General features: G+C 33.0%; 1 protein-coding gene across 1 annotated transcript in view; it reads left to right on the plus strand.

Moving 5' to 3' along the window:
• Window positions 1-1,466: 1,466 nt before the first annotated feature.
• LOC132722873 (uncharacterized) overlaps window positions 1,467-18,433 on the plus strand; it is a gene marked incomplete at its 3' end in the record, with an annotated part of 99,022 nt that continues 82,055 nt past the window's right edge. Inside the window, 2 exon segments of the mRNA XM_060707458.1 lie at window positions 1,467-1,549; window positions 13,580-13,636. Coding sequence (XP_060563441.1) covers window positions 1,534-1,549; window positions 13,580-13,636 — 73 coding nt within the window.

Genomic DNA, 18,433 nt, shown 5'->3' on the forward strand with positions numbered 1-18,433 from the left:
AGTTTGTAAAAACTGAGGCCCGGCATGCAAATTATGTCAAATGAAATATGAGAAATTAGTTGTTATAATAAGATGATGAAATGGAATGATATAGGAATTATATGGGATAATGGATTGTATATCAGACTGTAAACAGACAAATACAAGAGATATATATACAAATACAAGGACAAAATGATACATAAAAACGATATTCAAAAACACGAATATCGACCACATGACACCCGTAAATGACCAGAGCGAAAGAAAATTATAAAACAGTGAATTTCTCAATGAAAGTGATATTTCTATGAGAAAAATTATTTGTTTTGCTTCGTACTATTGTTTTCGTTTACTCTAACTTGGATTTACATGTATATGCAAATCTAGCAATTTTGTTGAACTTCTTAGACCATCTATACGATCTTTTACTAATTTTTTTACTATTTTCAGTTCAATTGTTTAAATATTGTTAATATGGCCCAACCTTGCCAAAGGAATATCTGCTCCATTTCATATATAAATATAAGTTAATCTTAAATCATTATAAATATATAATTCAAAGTATTGACATTAATTTCTGTCAATCCATAGCATCTGTAAACTAGGTCACTTACGGGACAATTGAAAAATCATTTACGAGTCCTTAATAAATTGTCAATATACGAGATGACGTAAATTATTTCACATTTGACAATTGAAGAATAAATAAGTAGGTACTTTCAAGAATTCGTCAGTAATTTTCACATTTTCTCACTCATCCATTGTATGGATCTGTGGATTTTATAAGGTTATTCATTTTGAAAATGAGATTTAAGCATATTCGGTATGAAATGCATTTCCACGAGTTGTTTTTAAAAAGATGTATTTTTTGTCAGTTCAATGATTGATACCCATTTCAAGATGTTCATATAAAAAGATGATAGAAAGTTTATTTTAAGAAACAAAATAAAATCGCCATACTATATGCACAAATTTAAGGACCATTGTCACGAAAATGACGAAATTTATTTTCTGGTTCTATCTAGAAAACCTGTCATAGGGGAAAATCTAGGACATTTGTACTAGATATGCTTTATATTTAAGATGCCGAGTTACTTATAATTTAAGAATGGAATAGAATTATAATATACAAAAAAGTTAATTTTTCAGTTCTAGAATTTATGAAATGTCGTAGATCTAGATCTCTAGATCAAGATCTACTTAAGTGAGAATGAGTGTGTGTCCATTTTAAGATAGATCTAGAATCTACAATATTCCATCATAATAAAAAAAACTTAGATCCTTTATATAAAAGTAACTACGGTTGTGATGCAATAAAGAACGTGTACAAAAGTTAAACAATAAACAATCTAATGCCATACTGCAGTAGCATCATCCTTGGCAACGCGCATTGGAAATTATCTTTTCCCGCTTTGCGAACTTTTTGGACTAAACGTCATTTTGGCGCCAAATAACCACGTGGAATTTGACTGACATGTAATGCAGTTAACTGGAAGCAATGACGTCATCTTAAAATGACGATGGTAAAAACCGCGCGTTTTCAGGAGAAACATGGCAGACTACAATGGTAAGAAACGTTTTTAGAATTAGAATAAAAGAAAAAATCTAGATTTATTCAGATCTTTCATGTAGAAAAAAAGATCAAAACCCTTTTTTGTAAAATTTTGTTGTTTATTGATCGTCATTTTATTTATGTAGATCTAATAGATCTAGATCTAATTGGAAATCCACAGGTTTGCCAAACGCACAGACGATTGGGGTCAGACCCTGTCCCACCCCCCCCCCCCCCCCAACGTGAATTTACTTTCGGTTTTAATTAAATGTTGATTTTCCTATTACAAAGAGATGTATAAATGTTTATTCTGATTGCATCTAGGAGATAATTATAATTCTATTTTCTATTGATTTACACCGGAAAAGTCACGGTAAGGTTTACTGGTTTGGGAGATAAACTCGGCCGAAAATCAGTGTTTTGGGGGGGCATATTTCATTTATTTGTTTACGTATTCTGATGAATCTTGCACCATAATAAACTTCAGCTCTTCGATTTTCCGGTATCACCATAAAAGTTATATTTAGAAACATAACAGTAATTTTGAGAGGCCCTGGAAGAGGTACATAAAAAGGATATTTTTAACGCGCGCGAGTAGATAATTCCGGCTCTTTGTTTTTCTTCTTAAATGAGTAAGTTAAAACGTAAAATAACATGTTTAGACATTTTATTATTTCTTTGCTGTTCATTTATGACAAATAAAAAATATTTGTTACCAAAATTGTTGAGCATCACGTTAGTATAATGAATATCTATGATAACACGATATTTATATGCAATGTACTATGTAACATATAAATCATTTATACGTAAAAACACATGCATTATCATTTATTTACGTTAACGAAATATGTAGTTAAAGAATTAGTGATTCAAATTTATTTTTGCTTAGCTTAACAGAGTGAAGCAGAAATTAATTAAGTGGTATTCAACCTACACATTAACATTATCAAAGGAGCATTTAACATCAGTCTTTCAATCCATTCCACTTAAAGATTACAATTGTGTAATCAGCCTTTTTTTCTGAGTTAGCAAGACAAAAGTGAGTCTGAATTTCATCTACAAAATGTATACGTAAACGTCGTCTGCTTTACCGGTAGTCGGTCAATATATAAAAGTACCCCTGTGCGAGCCTCAAAATGAGCATCTGCTGCACATGCGCACAACAATGGGATTCCCTTACTTTTTATAGGCACGTTTTGTAAACAAACAGGTAAAAGTCTGTGTTATTTTTTAAATATTTTACCAAACTTGACCAAATGTCCAGATATTGTCGAATTCCAGTGATAGTATGGATAAGATAATTAAAAATTCCGATAACTCGATTTAATTATAAAAAGCCGAGTTTATCAACCAGCCGAAGTTATCTCCCCGACCAGTATTTAATAATGATTTATAAAGGTTTTATTATACAAGGGTAATCGTGTTTACATTTTGGAGTCTGCAATCTTTACTTTATTGAGACTTGATGGTATACGGTAATTTTTTTCATGTATGTTAAAATTGTTTGAAAACCATTTTTATCGTTGTAATAGATGTCCCATTCGTGTTTAAATATTAAAATAGTTTTGATAGAGTGTTTACTGGGGCGTATCACGTTGGGGGGGGGCAGAGTCTGACCCCCAAGCGTCTCTGAACTTAAGGCCACAAATCCTACATGTTAACCGGACAATCAGTTTACTAGACAGAATCTATTCCTGTGAAATAAGGCTTATTTTTTTGCTTCGATTAAAAAATCATTTGACTGAATCGTACACACACTTTCTACTTCGAAGTAAATATCAACAAAATCACTCTCAGGCAAATATTGTTGATTCAGCTCTTTATTTACTAACATACCCTTTTTGTGTCGCCTTGAAAAGGTGACATATAGGGGTTACTTTTGTCGGCGGTGTCGGCGGCGGCGTCTGTGTCGGCGTCGTTGTCGGCGTCGGCGTCCGCTATAGCTTGTCTGGAGCATAACTCAGTCACTATAAGTCTGATTGACTTCAAACTTGGTATGCATGCTTCTTTCAATAACACGAAGTGCAGTGCACAAGGACCGGTACTCTGCAGTTCTTATTTTTTGAGTTATTGCCCTTTGTTAATTTTCATACTTTAATTTTGTCCGGGCCATTTCTCTTCAACTAAAAAAGCTATGGACTTGAAACTTCATAGGATGATAGATCTCTTTAAGAAGAAATGCAGTGCACAAGAACCAGTACTCTGCACTTCCTAATTTTTGAGTTATTGCCCTTTGTTAATTTTCATACTTTATTTTTGTCCGGGCCATTTCTCCTTATGTATAAAAGCCATTGACTTGAAACTTCATTGGATGATAGGTCTCATTAAGAAGAAGTGCAGTGCACAAGAACTGGTACTCTGCATTTCTTATTTCTTGAGTTATTGCCCTTTGTTGCTTTTCTTACTTTATTTTTGTCCTGGTCATTTTTCCTCAAGTATGAAAGCTATGGACTTGAAACATCATAGAATGATAGATCTTATTGATAAGAAGTGCAGTGTACAGAAACTGCTGCTCTGCACTTACTATTTTTTTAGTTATTGCCCTTTGTTATTTTTCATATTTTATTTTTGTCCTGGCCATTTCCCCTAAACTACATTGTTCACAAGGCGACACATCCGACTCGCGGAGTTCTAGTGTTTACTAGTTATTCCATGACCTGGTCATGAGGGGGAATAATCTGTTCTGTGCAGTCCCGAATATTGAGGCCCTTGATGGGTTATTTTAGATAGGTTTTACTTTTAATTCTTCTCAACGTTACCTCAGGAGACAATCGTAACATATTTTAATGATTAAAAGTAATTTTAAATCTCGTTCAAACAATATTTCATTGTTCATTGTTGTCTTTTACAAAGAAATGCAAATTAAAAAACAAATACTATAAAGGAAACGGGTTACGCCCATTGGAGGAATCTCTACATGAAATGTACAAAAAATAGACTTTTATGGCTTTTGCAACATGCTACATGATGATCAACTGGAAACTTTTGAGAGAAAGAACAGAATTCCATTTGAATATCAAATGTGTCATACATTTAAGGATCATGAAGAATCAATACGTTAATATGAGTTAAAAAGTGTTAATTTCAATTACACCCCTATATTGACCTCTTCGGAACAAGCATGGCTGCTGTGTCTATTTAAGTGGCATACTGGGTTTTTCCAGTATCTTAACATTGCTATTCAATAGTCGTAGTTTCCTTGCTTAATTTCAATTTAAGACTTCAAAAAATTTTGAAACACAATGTCTGGTAAATTGAGTTATCTACAAAATTTGAATATTATTTTTTTTAAGCTCTCCAAAGGGTAAGCATATAGTCACTGCTTTGTCCATCTGTGACTCTGTCTGTCCACTTTTCTTGTCCATGACATAACTCTGAAACAACAAGAGTTATCTACATAAAACATAGAAGTGCAGTGCACATTAAACAGTAACTCTGCCTTGCCTAATTTTGGAGTTATTTCCCTTTGTTCATTTTTATACTTTGAACTTTGTCCGGGACATAACTCTGAAACTATAAGAGATATCAACATGAAACTTTGTAGGTAGATATATCTCATTGGATAGAAATGCTGTGCACATGAACAGGCTTCGCGAAACTGCTGAAAAATTTGCCTGACATTCGGTCAGACAAACTTTCAATTCTTGTCTGACCGAAAGAACTTTGTCTGACCGAATTTTTTCCCCCAAATATATGTATATGGTAATACCTTGGTGTTTTTTTTTAAAGACATAACATCTTTTAAAGATTTGCAACACAATTTTATTCCCTTAAATAAAACATTAGTTTATCCAGATTGATGGACTCACAGGCGCTAGTCACATATTCAAATATTTTACATAACCAGTCTATATAATTATGTATATATAAAGATATATAGTAATTAAAGCCCATATAAAACTTTAAAAAGTTTGTTTCAAGCACGGTGAGGCTGTGGATGGACTCTGTTTGGAAATCAAAACATTCATGATCGAAGCGGCCATTTTTCCATTTTACCCACAAATTTTCTTGGCGGGCGCCTGGACCGGTATGCCTAAAATACGAAAGTGAGATTTTTGACGAAAGTGAGCGAAAGTGACTTTTAAAATTTGAATTGTACCGTTTTAATTGAATTTTACAGTAAAATTGCTATTTGCAGACGTATATTATTAGCAACTTATAATATTTCTTTTTCAAAAATAATCACTATGATGATTTAATCGCCATTTATTTGCATAATTTCTATACACAAGTTCTGAGATCTTCCTTTCGCTCACTTTGAAAAATACGAAAAAGTGACATGTAAAATATTGAATATAGAGTTTTAAATTTTAAATTTGTACTAAAATGTAGACGTATGTTATCAGAAATATATAATATTTATTTTCAAAAATAATCACTATGATGATTTAATCTTCCCTTCGCTCACATTGAAAATACGAAAGTGACTTGTAAAATATGAAATAAAGGGTTGAATTGAAAGTTATACTAATATTGCATTTTTCAGGCGTATATTATCAGAAATTAATATTAATTTCTTATAATATACGTCTACAAACTACAAAGGGCTCGGTACGTTTTTGGTCAATTTTGGCCTATCAATAAAACATATTCAAATTTTGATATATCAAAATTAAATTATATTTATAACAGATGAAGCAAGATTTAGTCAGATATCTTTTTAAACAAAAAAGTTATATAAATATCAAAACAACCTATCAAGAAAACAAAATACTACAGTTTGACGTCATCAACGTCACGTATTATTTTGAGCGCATCGCTTCGAGTAATTAAAAAAATATAATGACGCATATGTATTTTTTAAATTGTTCATCGTGTAATGCAAAGGAGTTGGTGATACATTTGATTTACATTTCTACCGTTCAATTACGATTGCAAAGACATTAATATTTAGTCACAGTGAAGTATATAGGAAGACATACAATAGCTTCTTTTTATATAATTTACTACCCTCTTTAAGCAGTTTGTTCAGCGACTGCTGTTTTATAAGATACACATTTACTTCAACAAATTCATATTTGAATTTCCGGCACTGAACTGTTTTCAGTTTAAAACAGCTAACCACAGAAATATGTTAGAAGTTTGCACGAAAAGGCACATATTCGTTCGTAATGTTAACGCTATGACAATTGAGCGGTAATTACATAATTTTATTAACTTCAGAACTTTTTATGTATGCGAGTATTTGATTATTATTATTATTATTATTATTATTATTGTTATTATATGATGATGTTGATATTTCACATAAGATGTAAGCCTCTTACTCGACTTACCGTAATCGGCGGGGAATTACCAAAATCGGCGGGGAACTACCAAAATCGACCTGTAATTTTGTTATTAATGAGCTTTAAAAGAATACTCTTGCATATTATAAGATATCAAATTATCAATATGTCAAAAGATTTGGTAAATAAAATCGTTTTTGATTAATAAAACCAGAGATCTAAGATCGGAGAGTTACTGCCATATTACGGAGAGTTACTACAATACTGCCGGGACCGTCGAGGGATGACCGTTATCGGCCTGTAATTTGGTTATTTATTGCACTTTTTAATATTTTTTTTTGCATGCTTTTATAAAACTTAAACATTATGATTGACATCAAAGGAATTGTGACAAATATCGCTTTTTAAATAATAGTGGAAAAAAATATATTCAAATCGGCAAAAACGGGAATAAACTGCCGGAATAGGCGATTGATTACTGGATCGGCCTGTACTTTGCTTATTTATGAGCTTTTTACCAATTTTCTTACATTTATGATTAAATATAAACAATATCAATGATATTTTAAAATTATTGTTGTAAATATAATAAAACAAGAGATTTAATATCGGCAAGTTATTGTCATACTGTCGGAATCGACGAAGGATTACCGGAATCGGCCTTTAAATGCATGGTCTTTTGAACGTTTTAACGTTTGCATTTTCTTTTAAATATAAACAATATCTATGATATTCAAAAAATAAATTCTACAATTTGCTTTTGGTAAATAAGAAATCTAAGATCGGCGAGTTACTGTCATACTGTAAAATAGTCGATTGATTAGCCTCACTTGAATTCCTGCCAAAATGTCATAACATTAAAAAGGGAAACCACCTGGCTTGTAAAACCACGTACGTGTTAGATTTGATATGGATTTATTAGTTTTTATGTACTCGGTATATAGATTTTGCCATGTCTTTAATATTCCACAGTATGTAATACAGCTAGAATTTACACGAAACAAATGATTTTGGATCTTCCAAAACTTAATTCTTGAACACTGGATATTTCCCTGTTTCATATATCTGTCGGCGATCACCGCGGAGAACTTGCTTTTAATATTTTAAAATGACGTTTAAAACATAATTGAATTAATAGAATGAAATAAATAAATAATAATACAATGGAAAAAGAAGAAAAACATAAACTAATGTACACACATACAAAAAGTCGGCATTGTTAAGTGGTTTTGGTATCGTTCAAAAAACAGATCATCATTATAATACGATGATGCTATAGGCTAAAATATATTTATATTCTGTTGAAAAACTCAAATACAAAAAGAACATAGTACACACGATTTGTTTGTGTTACGGATTTGTTTCTTTTGCAAGGTATATGCACGGATAATATAAACTACCGTTGTCATTAAAAACTAGTAATTTGTTTTCAGATAAAAATATTTTCAAACTTGCTTAGAATACTGTTTTAATTGAAGAAAATAGGAAAAGGCGGTGATCAATCAACATAATCTTTGTTCCGGATTATTTACACCAGTATTCATGTTTCCTGATAATGAATAATACCACATATTTCATTGTCAGATTTTGAATATTCAGATTACATATCTAATAACACAAAGCACAAAATAGGTTTGAATTCCTTTTCCTTTTATGATGTATAGAATACACATGAACACGTAAAAACAGTGCATAAAAAATCTTGTATCATAGTTTGGGGACCTTTCTGTTGAAAATGTGTCAGAGTTAAATCGTATACATGCATACACAGTGCGTTAAATGGAGTGCAGGTATTATGTAGTTACCCGCATTCCAGAGCATGCCCATTGATTGGCTCATTTTTGATGGGGTTTACTTTTTGTGACTGCAGATAAATGATATCATATTCAGATGCTCGTTCATTGGTATTTCATATTGTGACAACATGGAACGTGTTTTTATGTTTGACTATGATACAAAAGAGAAAGAACATCAAACACTCGACAATCTGGCTACGCCCCTCGATCAAATCAGATAGCCTCGTGTTTCGATGCGCTTCGATTAACTAGCTTTTTCAATGACATATTCCATTGGTGAAACAGTACTGTAATATACTGCAATTAATTTGCATAGCAGTACAAAAATACTCCTGACGAGTTACTAATTTTCAGTTTTGTTTCAACACAAGTTATGACTCATAAAATATAGGTACAATTGTCGACAAAAAAGCTTTTCCAGCTATTTCGATAACATACATTTTCGTTTTATCATATTTATCATATTTGATGTAATTCAATATATCACCGGTGAGCACAAAGTTGAAATTCATAATCATTTACAAGGTAAACCTGTATGTAAAAACTATAACGAATACAACTAAAAAAAAAACATAAATAAAAAAAAACACATACATGCCATGAATCCAAGACTGATTTAAGGGACACTTTAAAAATGTTACTAAAATTAACATAGCAGTATATTGTAACTTTACAATTTGCAACTTAATATGATACAGTAAAGCATGCACTATGCTTTTATCATTGTGGTAGCGTAAGGTATTCAGCGTACCCTTTTTTATACCTGACCAATGCCGCATTTGACAAAAGAAAAAAACACGTTAAAAAGTGACTTATAAAGTTTTTGAAACCAGAGAGACTCGTATACCCCCAAGAAAATACACTGTAATAATTCACCATATTGTTTACATAAAAAATATATTGTGCAAAATTATGTAGAGCTATGATTAGATATATCTGTCTGTCTGTTAAAAATAATTACCAAAATTGCGACACTTCCAAGATTATTGCAAGCATGCAAACATTTGAAGAACTTTTAAAATTATGTCAATACAAATGTATAAATTAAAATCGCAACTAATGACCTATATTCAGAATTAGAATTTTTTTGACAAGATTTAATTTCACACCACCCTTCTAAATAAACTGACGCTGGAAACAAGTGATTGACCGGTGCTAGAGAGCATTTGGTGCGCTAAAAGTGTCAATCATCATTGAAGGGCGGTTTTATCAAGACTTCAAAAGACTTTGCCGACGTGCGTACGTGACAAACTGCTAGGTAAATGTAGGCGGAGTCATTTATGCAGACAGTTGTTGGCAAAGCAGTAGTGTTACAAGGTTACACATATTTATCAATCAGTGGAATAGTGTCAATATTTCTTGTGTATTACTTAATTGTCTGGGGAAAATCTATCTGATATAAACGTCTTAGACTAATTAATATGCAACTATTATTGCATATTATTGGAATTGTTCACTATAAAGAGAAATACTTTAGTTTATTAAAATGTACGGTGATATTTATCTCTCCACTAATTAAAGAACTGGAGCCTCTCTTACTACCAATATATACTCGATTACGCCCCTTAACCAATCCGTCGCCATTTGCCAGAATGTCAACAGCATACTGACGGAGTGTAAATTTTGGGTAATTAACAGAACTGCGCAAGCAGTAACCACAAAAAAGTTGGTGATAATTTAAAGCTTATATTTTATGGTTATAAAAAATGTAAAAACCTAAGCGGTTAAAAAATGCGTTGACCTAATATTTGTAGAATCACACCAAAATTTACCAATTTTCGCGAATTTTGCCCGAACTAGATCGTGATTGACGTCATCCGTGACGTCATCTACGTTGCCGCGATACAAAGGAACGTCAGTTTTTAATTACATATATGTTGCTTTGTCATTTGACATTAAATTATTTATTTATATTTAATATTTAATTTCCTCAAAATTTTGGGCCAAAATCGACCAAAAACGTACCGAGCCCTTTAGTACATTTTCAATTTAAACTCTATATTTAATACATGTAGTTTGTCACTTTCGTATTTTTCTATGCAAGCGAAAGGAAGATAACTAAACTTTTATATTTAGAAATTAGGCCAATAAATGGCGATTAAATCATGATTATGGTTATTTATCATAATATATATAATGTGTTGCTAATAATATACGTCTACAAACAGCAATTTTACTGTAAAATTCTATAAAACGGTATAATTCAAATTTTTAAAAGTCACTTTTCGCTCACTTTCGTCGAAAATCTCACTTTCGTATTTTAGGCAAACCCCGCCTGGACTCGTATTCCTTTTGTTTCGCTTTTTTTTTCTTCATTGGATAGTTTACGATTTTTGCCGGGCGTAGCGCCAGCGTAATAATGTAGTAACACCGACATTTTGGTTATTGAACAGTCGTATGTATCGGACACTTATAATGAAACGGCGAATCAAAAAACTCGGTTTACATTTTTTTATTCAAGGGAGAAAACTCGGTCATGATCGGTCTTGGATATATCCCGGTAATTCCTACCGGACATAAGGTCCGGAACTCCGAAAAAAAATATCGGACCGGCCTGATTTTTGCCGGACATGTCCGACGGTCCGGCAACTTTCGCGAAGCCTGCATGAACCGTAACTCTGCCTTGTCTAATTTTGGAGTTATTGCCCTTTGTTCATTTTTACACTTTGTACTTTGTCCATGACATAACTCTGAAACAATAAGCGATATCAACATGAAACTTTGTAGGTAAATAGATCTTTTTGGGTAGAATTGCAGTGCACAAGAACCGTAACACTGCCTTGCCTAATTTTGGAGTTATTGCCCTTCGTTCATTTTTACACTTTGACAGGACATAACTCTGAAACTATAAAAGATCATGTCAACAGGAAACTTTGTAGGTAGATAGATCTCATTAGGTACAAGTACTGTGCACAAGAAACGTAAGTCTGCCTAATTTTAGAGTTATTGTCCTTTGTTCATTTTTTCACTTTGAACTTTTTCCAAACTACAAGTAGTATACTTTTCTGTGTCCTTCATCTGTTCAACCAGCTCTTGTATTATTAGATCTACAGTAGATCATTAGATCTATAAACAAGATAAAAAAAAGATAGATCTAAAACATAAAATGCAAAAATGAATTATTGAGACTGATTTTCAGCTGTTTGAACGAAAGTGGTGACTTAAGATATCTACTGTACATAAGGTGATAGTAGTAAAAGACCATGTTTTGAATACCTTATTTAATATTAGGCCTCTTTTTTTACTTTACAACCATTAAAATTAGTAACCAGTGAAATCCAAAGCACCAACTTTCCATAGCAATCAGTATTTTCTGTAGGATCCAATTACATTCCATAGCAACCATAACAAATATTGACTTTCCATAGCTACCAGTGACTTTCTTATCAACCATTAGTGATTTTTCATAGTAACCATGTGACTACCATAGCAAACATAGACTTTATATAGCAACCAGTGACTTTCAAATCAACCATTAATTTCCACAGCAACCATGTACACAATTTTAGATGCAGATTTGAACTTTGATATCAGTTGACCATGATTTTGATTTAATAAATGTACCTTGTATCTGCTGTTTTATTCATAGAAATAATTGTTGTTGTTTAGACCATTAATTCAAAGTAAGGTGAGTGAATTTAGGCTCATATTTGCCCTCTTGTCATTTTTGTTCAAAAAGTTAAATTAAGGTATTGTATAGACTTACAGTCATGGCGGCCTTCCCAGGCCTATTGCCGTAAACTTTATCATGAACTTTTTTTAAGTTTTTGTGTATTGTGTTCATACTTTTACGAACAAGACTTTAAGGAGACTTTACAAAACTTGACCTTCATTCATTTATAAATGACTTTGACCTTCCAAGATCAAATGTCTAAATTTTGCTTGATTTTTGCTATTATAATTAGTGTCTATAATTTGGATTTCTTCAAACTTGAACACAACAATCTTTTTAGGATGGACCTTAAAGTAAATTAGACATTTTCTACCCCCCCCCCCACCCCCCCCCCCACCCCCCCCCCCCCCCCCCACAAACAGGGCAGGGGTTTTCCTTCCACAAAACTAGTAAAAGACGCTGACCTTGATTGTAAAATTATTGAATTTTTCATTGATTTTTGCTATATATAATTGACTGAAACTTGCTAATTAATAAATAGATTAATATTGTTATAATTGGACAAAACAATCTTTTGAACAAGACCTTCTAAAAAGTTGAACTGACCTTGACCTTAAGTTTTAAATGATCTTGATTGTCATCATGGTCATGGTAAACCTTATTGAATTTTGGCTAAGTTTTCATCATTTTGTTATTTATGTAGATTTGATTCAAATGTGGACAAAAACAAGACTTGTGAACAAACGGACATCATCATGTTGAATAATTTAGATATGACCTGGACCTGTAAATGTTCTTGACTCTCAAGGTCAGATGATTAATTTTTGCTTATATTTTCTTAACTTTGTCATTTATTCATGGAAATGAGTTATTTTCAAAACAACAAGTGTGACAACACTGAGTCCTATTAAAATAAAAAGTAAGAAGAGTTCAACTTATTTTTCTTTTGAAAAATTTGTTTTATTGTTTGTTTTTAGTAAAGTACAGTACTGGTCATTGTAACATTAACTATAAAATCTTGTTATATTAAGCAAATATTTCAATAATAGGCAGTTGATTCAGACAGAAACAATTTTGAAAATGTTAAAATTTCAACCAAGGAAATCACATAAAAATTAATGAAAACAGAAACTTAAAAGGGAGTGATTTGATGTTATTGTTTACAGTAACACAGTTTATTTATAAAACTATGCTGAGGGAGTAAAATCTGATATTTCTACATGTTTCAGACTAAAAATCATTAAGATTGTGAAGAATGTCAAATTTTTGTTGGAAAAAAGTGGTCTATGTATGTATTCTAGGCTTAATGAGGGTCAGTCTGCCCTTTCAGGCACTGAGACTATTGACCCTAAAAATAGCAATCTACTTTAAATAATGACATTTATATTCTTGTCATTTTTTACAGGTGAAAGAGTTTACAGCTCTTTGACGATTATTGTTTGGCTCATTTTACAGTTGACAGGTAAGAATGATATGAGCCGCGTCACGACAAAAGCAACACAGTGCCTTTGCGACCAGCATGGATCCAGACCAGCCTGCGCATCCACGCAGTCTAATCAGGATCCATGCTGTTCGCTTACCAAGTGGAGAAACTGATGGCGAACAGCATGGATCCTGATCAGACTACATGGATGCGCGGCTGGTCTGGATCCATGCTGGTCGCAAATGCATTATGTTGGTTTTGTTGTGACGTGGCTCATTTGATGTCTCAAGATGTTTTTGTACAAGCAGTTTAAGTAATAATGTTTAATCTGATATAAGATTTAGTAAGTTAAAAGAATTAACTTTTTTTCATGGCATTCATTTAAGGCAACCAGTTTGTATCTGTTCCACTGAAAATTTGGAAAAGTCCTCAAGATTTATAGTGAATTGACACAATATTAATCTATTTTGACTTCTAATTTATTTACATCAAGAATATACAGGGTAGTGAAGTTTTTCTTTAAATACAGCCAGAATTTATTTTTATTGTGGTTTGAAAAATATTTCATGAGTGACGGTAGCCACAAGTGAAATATGTTTTTCATACCATAAGTATGTGAACTCCTGAAATGAAAATATATAAATAGACACATCAATATAGTCACATATATGTAAACACATGAATATATATATGATATATAGATATACTCACATCAATGAACTCACATCAATGTACCCATATTGCTGTCCTCATTCTATTTTCATACACCAAAATATTAACAACAATGAACTCACGCCAATGTCCTCAAGGTCCTCACATCAATTAATTCACATCAATGTCCTCATGCCAATGTCCTCACATCAATGAGCTTACAACAATGTCCTCACAAATTGATGAAGTCACTTGTCCCTACATTAATATCCTCATATCAATGTCACATTAATATCCTCATATCAATGTCACATTAATATCCTCATATCAATGTCACATCAGCATCCTCATATCAATGAAATAACATCAATGTCCCCAGATCAATGTCCTCATGGCAATGTCTCCTCATCAATATCCTCAAATAAATATCACATTAATGAACTCACATCAAAGTCCACACATCATTGTCCTCACATTAATGTCCTCACAACAATTTCCTCACATAAATGTCCTCACAACAATGTGCTCACAATAATTTGCTCACTTAAAATGTCCTAACATCAATGAACTCACATCAATGAGCTCGCATCAAATTCAATGTCTTCACATAAATGTCTTGACATCAATGTCCCCACATCAAAATCATCATATCAATGTCCCCATATCTATGAACTCACATCAATGTCCCCACATCCAGTCCCAGTGAAACTTGAAATGATCTTACAGGACAATAGATCCTGTGAAAACTAATATTTTACAGGGCCTTGGTGACAATTACAGGACTTAAAAATTTTGAATAATTTTCCCCATTTATAGTACATGTAGTAATTATTAGGGATAAGTTTTTGGGGACAAGGGCAAGTGCATACAAATTGCATTTTTGGAAGTGTTGATATTCCATTTTAAATAAGATTGACCAAACATTAGGTTGACTAAAACAATGCATGTACATATAAGTTTAATAAATATTATTTTGTAACAATAAACAGCAAAATGACAAATGTTGTAAAATGAACTGAATGCTTGCAGGCAGTCTTGTGTTTTTTCTTCTCTATCATCTTTATCATAGGTTTCATGTAGCTTGTTATGATTTACTCACTGCAGCCAGGTGACTTTGTGCTGAAATACAAAAAATAAAAAATCATATACTAGTAATTCATCAATTTCAATATTTCCCCAAAAAAGTATTTCTTGTCAGTTGACATTGCCGAGTCCTAGTTAATATGAACTTAATAAGGTTCATGTGGATGTTGTTTTTCCACTGAATTCCTCTAATACTATCAAACTGCATCCGCTGCAAATTAAAATACTTTAAGTTACATTTTATTCGAGCTTCACGATCAACATCACAAATAAATTTTAACGTCTTTTATTTACAAATGTTCTTACATAAATTCATATAAAGAATAAATTATCGGATATTCACCACTACGAGTGTTTACAGAAGTTTATTTGCCAATCATTTTCAGTCGCCATTGACGCATTTGACAAGAAAAATTGTAAAAATCAGAAGGTTTGGCTGAAGTTTATCAACATGATCACTAGACTTACCGACAAATTTATGCACTAAGCAAATTTATGCGCTATGAATGTCCCTTATTGGTCTTAATTGACATGAATCGCCGCTTATCTGTCAATATCATTGTTTGTTGATAGGCAATTATCAACACTCCGGAGATGTCACCTGTTGACTTCCAACATCCGCTCAATTGTATCGCAGCGTTTCACTGGTTTTCCAATTATACCGACCAATGAAAATTGGTTTAATAGACAATTTTGATATAGGCGGAGCGTGGAAGATTTTGATATTTGGAAAATTATTGCACGTGTTTATCCTAATAAGTGCGACACTGTTTTTGCTTTTTCTAAGCAAACTGGAGACAGAGCGCCTAGAAACGTGAAAAGAGTTTCTTTTTAATAGTTCTACTGCTAAAAAAAATTACTGGACAGTAGGTCCGGGAGAACTTTCTAAATTTGTCAGACCTTTCAAAAAATTACCAGACATGACAGACAGTCGGACGAGGTTTAGCTTGGACTGCACATCTATGAACTCACATAAATGATTCACCTCAATGAACGCACATCAATGTCCCTACATCAATGTCTCCACATCAATGTCTTCACATCAATGTCTCCACATCAATGTCTTTACATCAATGTCCCTGCATCAATGTCTTCACATCAATGTCTTCACATCAAATTCCCTGCATCCATGTCCTCACATCCATGTCCTCACATCCATGTCCTCACATCAATTTGAGCACAGAAATATCATCACATCAATATCCTCACATCAATGTCCCCAAATAAATGTCTTAACATTAATTTTCTCACAGCATTGTTCTCGCATCAGTTAATTCACCTCATGCCCACATGACAATAGACTCACATCAATGCCCTCACATCAATATACTCACATCAGTGTTTCTATATTAATGTTCTCACATCAGTAAACTCATATCAATGTCCTCTCATCATTGAACTTTCATCATGATCACATCAATATGCTCACATCAATGTACTCACATAAATATCTTCACATCAATGAACTCTTATCAATATGTTCACATCAATGTCCTCACATAAATATCTTCACATCAATGAACTCTTATCAATATGCTCACATCATCGTGACATTAATGTCGTCACATAAGTGAACTCTCATCAATATGCTCCATCATTGTCCCTACATCAATTTCTTCACATCAATATATTCACATCAATGTACTCACATAAATTTCCTCACATCAATGAACTCTTATCAATATGCTCACATCAGTGTTTCCACATTAATGTTCTCACATCAGTTATCTCACATCAATGTCCTCTCATCATTCACCTTTTACCCCATGAGCATTTTGCGAAAAATGGCTGTTTTCATTGAAAAGCCTCCTGTAACAAGTTCGAACTGCTATGAAACTATAAAAAATGCTTTAATACTAATGAAACTTGGCACAAATGTTGACTACACCATAGCCTCTGTAACAGCATGCTCATGTGTAACAGCATGCTCAATGGTAAATTTCCTGTTACCATGGCAACCGGGGACGTCTCAAAATTGTAAAAAATCACTATTTTGCATTGTTTTTTTCTCCATCAAAACTGATTTCAAAGTGCTGCAACTTCTCCATGAATTGACAGAGTAAAAGGCTTTTCAGCGTAGGTTACTTGTTACCCTAAGATCAACCTGAGGCCATTTTTAGTCAGTCACATGTCCAAAATTTTCTTTGGCGATTAGGGGTACTCCGCCCCCCTGATGTAATATTTGGATGGGGGTCGGCGCCGAAAAAGTGGTCACTTTTTTTAACAACATTTCTCAAACGAACAAACAGTGTTTGGGGCCTAAATAGGGCATTTTTTTCACTGTTTGAGGCCTCAAAAGGGGGGGGGGCAAAAAAAGCCGTCGAAACACGCTTATATAAGGGAAAAGGTTAAACTCGCATCATGATCACATCAATGAACTCACATCAATATGCTTGCATCAATGTTTTCTCATCAATGTCCTCACAATAATGAACTCACATCATTGAACTTGCACAGGGGCTTTATGCTCAAATGCTTAAGAATGTCTGTCCACAGTGAATTTTGACATTTTACTTTTGAAGCATATAATTATGTTCTCATATATTCATCATAAAAAGATACATGAATAGTGGGGGAGGGGGTATTCAAGTCATGCAGTGGCAGTTTCAGTTTTGAGGTCAGTAGGTCAAAGGTAAAGGTCACTTTTATCCTTGCCACTTAACATTCAGAATACATAACTAGGCAATGCACCGGCTTACCACCCTCAGATTTGGCAGTGAGGTTGTCCTTGAGCTCTAAATGACCACTGTTGATTCTGACAAAGTGGTATGGGAGGTATACATGCCAAGGCAGTGGCAGTTCCAATGAAATTGAATACATCTTAAAAACTTTGTATAAAAAAATGCAAGTTAAAAATGTGATCCTGATCTATGGCCGTTAAATATTATTCTCGAGGTTTTTTTTTTTTTTTTTGGTTTTAGGGGAAAAAAAACACTATTTAATAATTTTCATTGTGGAATGGGGCCCATTATTCGGCCCCAAATTATACAGTACAAGAGCCCTGTCACATCAATGAACTCACATCAATATGTTCACATTAATGTTCTTAAACCAGTATAGTCACAGTGGAATATGTGTAAATTATGTGTTAGCACACATTAA

The sequence above is a fragment of the Ruditapes philippinarum genome, unplaced genomic scaffold (genome assembly GCF_026571515.1).
Source record: "Ruditapes philippinarum isolate M1 unplaced genomic scaffold, ASM2657151v2 ctg6909_1_1_1_1, whole genome shotgun sequence".
NCBI classification, from domain to species: domain Eukaryota; kingdom Metazoa; phylum Mollusca; class Bivalvia; order Venerida; family Veneridae; genus Ruditapes; species Ruditapes philippinarum.